General features: G+C 40.8%; 1 protein-coding gene across 1 annotated transcript in view; it reads right to left on the bottom strand.

Annotated features, from left to right (window-relative positions):
* Positions 1–1,258: 1,258 nt before the first annotated feature.
* RPS15A (ribosomal protein S15a) overlaps positions 1,259–5,455 on the bottom strand; it is a 4,463-nt gene continuing 266 nt past the window's right edge. Inside the window, exons 2-5 of the mRNA XM_009697979.1 lie at positions 4,487–4,624; positions 4,216–4,295; positions 2,637–2,722; positions 1,259–1,394 (exon numbers count right to left, since the gene is read on the bottom strand). Of these exons, the coding sequence (XP_009696281.1) occupies positions 1,301–1,394; positions 2,637–2,722; positions 4,216–4,295; positions 4,487–4,619 (393 nt within the window). The 5' untranslated portion in view covers positions 4,620–4,624 and the 3' untranslated portion in view covers positions 1,259–1,300. The remainder of the gene's footprint in view (positions 1,395–2,636; positions 2,723–4,215; positions 4,296–4,486; positions 4,625–5,455) is intronic.

Below are 5,455 nucleotides of genomic sequence, written 5' to 3' on the forward strand. Positions count from 1 at the left end.
GCACTCTTTCACAGCTCTGTGGCTAGCTTCTCGCTCCTCGAAGAGCCACCACCTTAGGCGAGACTGTGCTGCCTGTCTACAGAGTTAAGACCCATTTGTTTAGCACTAAGTATCACCTTCTCCTTTTCTCCATAAAAAGTAACAGACTGAACTAAAACAGGTTACATAGTTATAGAGCTTAAAGGCTTTGTGCCTGAAGACAGTCCCTTCCATCCCAAGGCTCTCTGCAAAGCTTTGTGATGGAAGTTGTCACCTTCAAGGCATAGTACTTCTAACTCAAGCAACTGTACATACAGAACCACAAATTCAACAGCAATAGGCTTGCTACATTTCAATAGGCTCCTTCCTAATAAAGACTCCAAACAAAGCAAAACAAGGGATTTCCAACAGCTACTGGACAATGCCATCAGCCCAGAAACTTGCTTCCCATTTTCTACCATCCGCACGCCACTCTTCAGCTGTAGTCACCCGCTCTGTGTACTGCTTTGAAAGAAATTTGTTGATTTTTCTGTATCAAGTACATTATGTTGTCATGCATTAGATGCCTGAAACAAAGACCAACAACTCATCCAATACTAAATACTCACTACCTTTAAGTTCATGTATCCTAATTTCCTTGCTCCAAAACTTAAAATAAATCCTGAACAGTTACATCTTCATGGCAACATGCAAAGCAGCTGCACAGCAACTACCCTACCCAAAACCCTGATGTTTTAAAGGGCTTTCAAAGTAGAAATCTGAAGTAAAGAGATTATTCACTTCTCTACCTCAGTTACTCCTTACGCTGTAAGATGTGGAATAAGTTGTGATCTGAAATCAAACTGCAGCCATCTTAATTATTCCACAATCCCACATCTCCTAACTTTTTAGACCATAAACAGGAAATACCTTCTGTCAAGGCATCTTCTATTATTTAGCCAAAAGGTGAAACTACAGAGTCGCATCTATGTAACTACAGAGGCACATGTATCTAACACCTAAGAGGCAATCCCACTGCACATAGCCCAGTATGTACTTCAACATTAGTTCCCTCGCTGAGGCTATTCTGTATAGCGACCTGTAACTGCCACTCGAGTGGTAACCAGGAAAAGTATGCTATATCATTAACAGAAATAAAAGTTGTGACCAGGGATGGTGTAGAACCTGAACGTCATTTGAAGTAAAGCTGGAACTTGAGCACTATCGAAGAGCTGTCTGTTACAAGCGCTATCACAGGTAGCGTTTGAAGTCATTAAAATACTGACTGGAAACACCAGAGTCCATTTGAACAATTTATTAGTATCGTCTTTTTTTACAAGTTTTAGAAAAAGAATCCCAGGATTTTGCCTCCTGTGTGTTTTCGCCTAGCCTCCTCATGGTCCATGATGCCAGCTGAGGTTGTCAGTACAATGTACCTGTTAAGAAAGAACAAATGTTCAGTATATCTCTTTGTTCTATGCTCACGCAGAGCTGACAGCACTAACTACACTTCTGTACTACAACAGTAAGATCTGCTTCTGTAAGAATGGGCCTAATGGAAGTCAGGTTATCAGACAATGAAAAAGAAACTCCTCTCACAAGTACAACTCCACAGCACACAAAGGACAAAGAAACATTCTGTTCTCCAAATATCTGCATAAGTCTCAGCACAAAATTTTCTTGTGCATTCCTTCTGTAAAGTCAGTTCAGCTGTTTTAGCAGCCGCAACTCTAGTTTCTAGACAAAATCTGCTTCTATTTTAAGCAGACATTTTTCTTCAGAGCAGGTAGAGTTGCCATGGTGCCAGACAGCTCCTCAACTCTGAACACTTTGTTTCTCAGTGTTTTCAACACTCTGCACTGATGCAAATGAAGATCTGGGTCTAGACTGACAACTGAAGCAGCCTTAGTCAGTGCTAATGCCAACATCTGGATTGTCAGCACACTTCATCCACAGTTTCCTGTCCAGAAAACCTCTTGTCCCACCACACTCTAAAAATCTCAGTATGACAACACATGCTAGTAAGCTATATAGGTACAGTGAAGGCAAGTGGCTTAGCACTGGAGCTTTACGAACAGAAATGACAAGGAACTGTTAATCCTGCCTTTGACAGCACAGACTGGCTGAGCCCTCGAAGACTTTTCTAGCACTGCCATTCTGGTGCACTGAGATTTATTACTCTTGACTCAGTGAATTTTGGGAAGAAAAATACACTGCATAATAGTAAGATTTCCTATGTTGTGGAGGTTTGTTTAACAGGCTCCGAGTCTCTCATCACTTAATATCTAACCAATTTATACACAATCAGGAAATTTAATTTAAAGTAGTACAACCTACTTCCATTGACCTGGTACCTTACATGACTCCCTCCCCATCTATAAATGGCCATTAATAAAATTAAAACAAGTAAGAGAAAAGCCCTATTTTCCCAGTAAACTGTAGAAAGAGTGAAACCAGGATCTACCAAAGCAAAGCAAAAATAGGTCCTTGCTTATCAGTGTCCCTTTAAAACTGGTTAAAAAGAGCATTTATATGGAAGATGGATTTTTAGACTGGTATTTACCTCCAGATTGATCAGCAAGGAAAGGTGTCAGGCAAGTATAACTCAGGCAGAATGAAAGTGTAATAAAAACCCCACATTTTTACATATGACAGACTTAACTGTTTTCTGTACTTACCCAAACTGACGTGAAGGCAGCAGGTTGTTCTGCCACTTTTCCAAATCCTTCAGCTGAACATCAAATCTGGGACTGATTACACCACACTATAAAACAAAATTCTATTACAAACTGAAGAACTTTATAAACTGGATTTGCACATTTGTCATTCCAATTCATTGGATGAAAGAATTTAACAACTGCAATTAAAAATACTTTTGGCAGCAAAAGATTAGAGTACCAAGAACCATGGTCCATTACCCATAACATGGAACAGCGTTTCCTCTCAGGTAAGTTCAGACTCTCACACAGCTATTCAGCTGTTATTTCCTTTGCCTTGCCTCCTCCTCCTCACTTAAATACAGTGACTTACACTGCTGCTGAAGCTAACCTAATAAATTAAGGACTAGACCTGGGTGCACAAAAGAACACTATAAACCACTAAAGATTATTAAGCATCCTCTATCATCAAAAATCCTGCGATTACTCAGCGATATTCTACTTCTAATCATCATACATAGCTAACAAAAAATACTTGTAGATTTTAAACAGGGAGAAATTAACGTGCATGAAAGTTACCAAAGTTTTCAACTTCATCATATTACTTACTAATCACAACCACTACTACCACCTCCAGTTACCTCACTGGTTCCAATTATCTTAATAAATATCCAAGAGCAAAACAGAAACACATCTTCCTGCACTGATGGACATCTTTCTGAACCAAACAACAGTTCCCTTATTGCAACTATTGAGAGTAACATTATATCCAGCTGCACCCCAGGAAGATCTGTTATGAAATGATCCCATAAGAGTTCAAGGAACGCTACACTTAAACCCAACATACATTATTTTTATTACAGATACATAACACTAGTAATTTGGGTGCTGTCAGAATTCTCTGCCTACTACACTCAATTTTCAGCTGCGTGGAGATAGCCCCCAACATATTTTGACCAGGTAATTTTTTTACTTCTTTACTAAAGAGCCACCTCTCACTTGAACAGCTTAATTGGAAACAACAAGGCACAGCAAGTCACGACAGAAGTAGATAGCTCAATATTTTGAAACAAAAGCACTTAAAAAATTTCCAAAACACACATGAATACTTCATATACTCCAGGAACTTAAAAAGCACTAATTAACATAATATTCCACTTTCCCTCAAATGCAAGCAAAGCCCATCTAGCAGCAAGAGAAAGGCTTGTCTTCTCAACATTAAACATCAACTGAAAAGCAACACAGTTCCTGTCTCTTAAGACATGTGTTCTAGACAGCTTAAACATCAAAGAAACTGAGAAATCACAAGGTAGCCAGAAAGCCTTTAGAGAGAAACACACAGCACTTGCAAGCAGACTTCCCTGAAAATGTCTTACATATTCAGAGTTTAAAAGAAATTTAATTAGTCATCATTATGAATCCAGAAAAACTAACAAGCATTTGATAACCACTGATAAAACCCGTAGTACACTCATTTACATGGATTCAATAAATACCACATTCTTTACAAGTAATTCTTTCAGAACTGCTGCAGACAAACAAAGAAAAGTCTCATTTAAACATCTTCCTAAAGAACTGATTTCAAGAAGACAAATCCTACCTTGTTGAGTCTGCCTGTGAGATTGACGACAATCTTCCCAGCTCTGTGATCATCAATTATCTCAAATTCACCAATGTAACCTACAAAAGATTAGCAAATAAACAAATCGAATATATAACACTTAGCTACATTAACAGAACTCAATTAACTATGTTGTACAAAACTAGTTCGAACATCCTGATTTACTTTTAGTGAAAAAACACCTCAACACAACAGCATCCATAGAAACCACGAATGAGAAAAGAGTCAGTGCTGTGCACTCCAGACTTACCGTGCTTCATCATCACAGTTAAAAACCGGACGATTACTTTGGAGCACGGCCTAATGAGAACTTGGCGCTTCCCACGTTTCTCTGCATTGTTGATGCTTTTGAGAGCATCGGCTAGAACATTCATGCGCACCATGGTGCCTGCAGGGAAGAGGAGACGCAGTTATGTACACCAGTATTTCAGCACAGAAATACTGAGCAACGTGCTTTTTTTAAGGCTAATTGTAGACCTAAAAGATCCAAGACTGACAGAAAGTTGCATTAAACCTTAAAAAGCATTCTTAGGCTAAAAAGCAGATCAAATCACATACTCAGGTATGCTCAAGAGCATTCACAACTACCAAAACAAGTTCGAAAATCTGACACACTTATGCTTTAGACTTTAAAACCCAATTATGCAGTATTAGCCCTGTTCAAAATCTAGGTTGTACATGGTATTACATATAATAGATGCTGCTCGGCTTATCTGCAAAAAAAATTGCAGGAAGCAACCACAACACAGCACTCTAAAAAAAGAAGCCGAGCATCAACTCTTGCATTCCTGTACTAAAGGCAAGAGCACCTGGACTACCACAAGGCATGACATGACTTGGTACTGTCACCTCGCTTATTAACAGAGTCAGTGCACTGTCAGAACTAGCCATGAAAGTGCTCCTGACCTGGGAGACAGGGCCATTCCCGAGATGGCCAGGTCCGTGGCACATGAGGGCTTTTACCACTAAGCCAGGGACCCCCAAGACGAGCAGGCCTAATTCCTGCCCACGAGGCGAGCGCAGCCCCACTCCCCGCCCCGAGGGCCGCCTCCTCTCCCAGAGCCCAGCCCACTGCCCGCTCCCCAAGCCCTCCGCTACCTCCTCCCAGGCCTCGCCGCACGATCCTCGCTCCCTGAAGTCCACAGACTCTGCGGCCCGGCTCCCTCGAGCCCTGCCCAGCCCAGCCTCCCACAACATCGGCCCGGGCCTGGCTGCCGCG

The sequence above is a fragment of the Cariama cristata genome, unplaced genomic scaffold, assembly GCF_000690535.1.
Source record: "Cariama cristata isolate BGI_N322 unplaced genomic scaffold, ASM69053v1 scaffold27463, whole genome shotgun sequence".
In the NCBI taxonomy this organism is placed as follows: domain Eukaryota; kingdom Metazoa; phylum Chordata; class Aves; order Cariamiformes; family Cariamidae; genus Cariama; species Cariama cristata.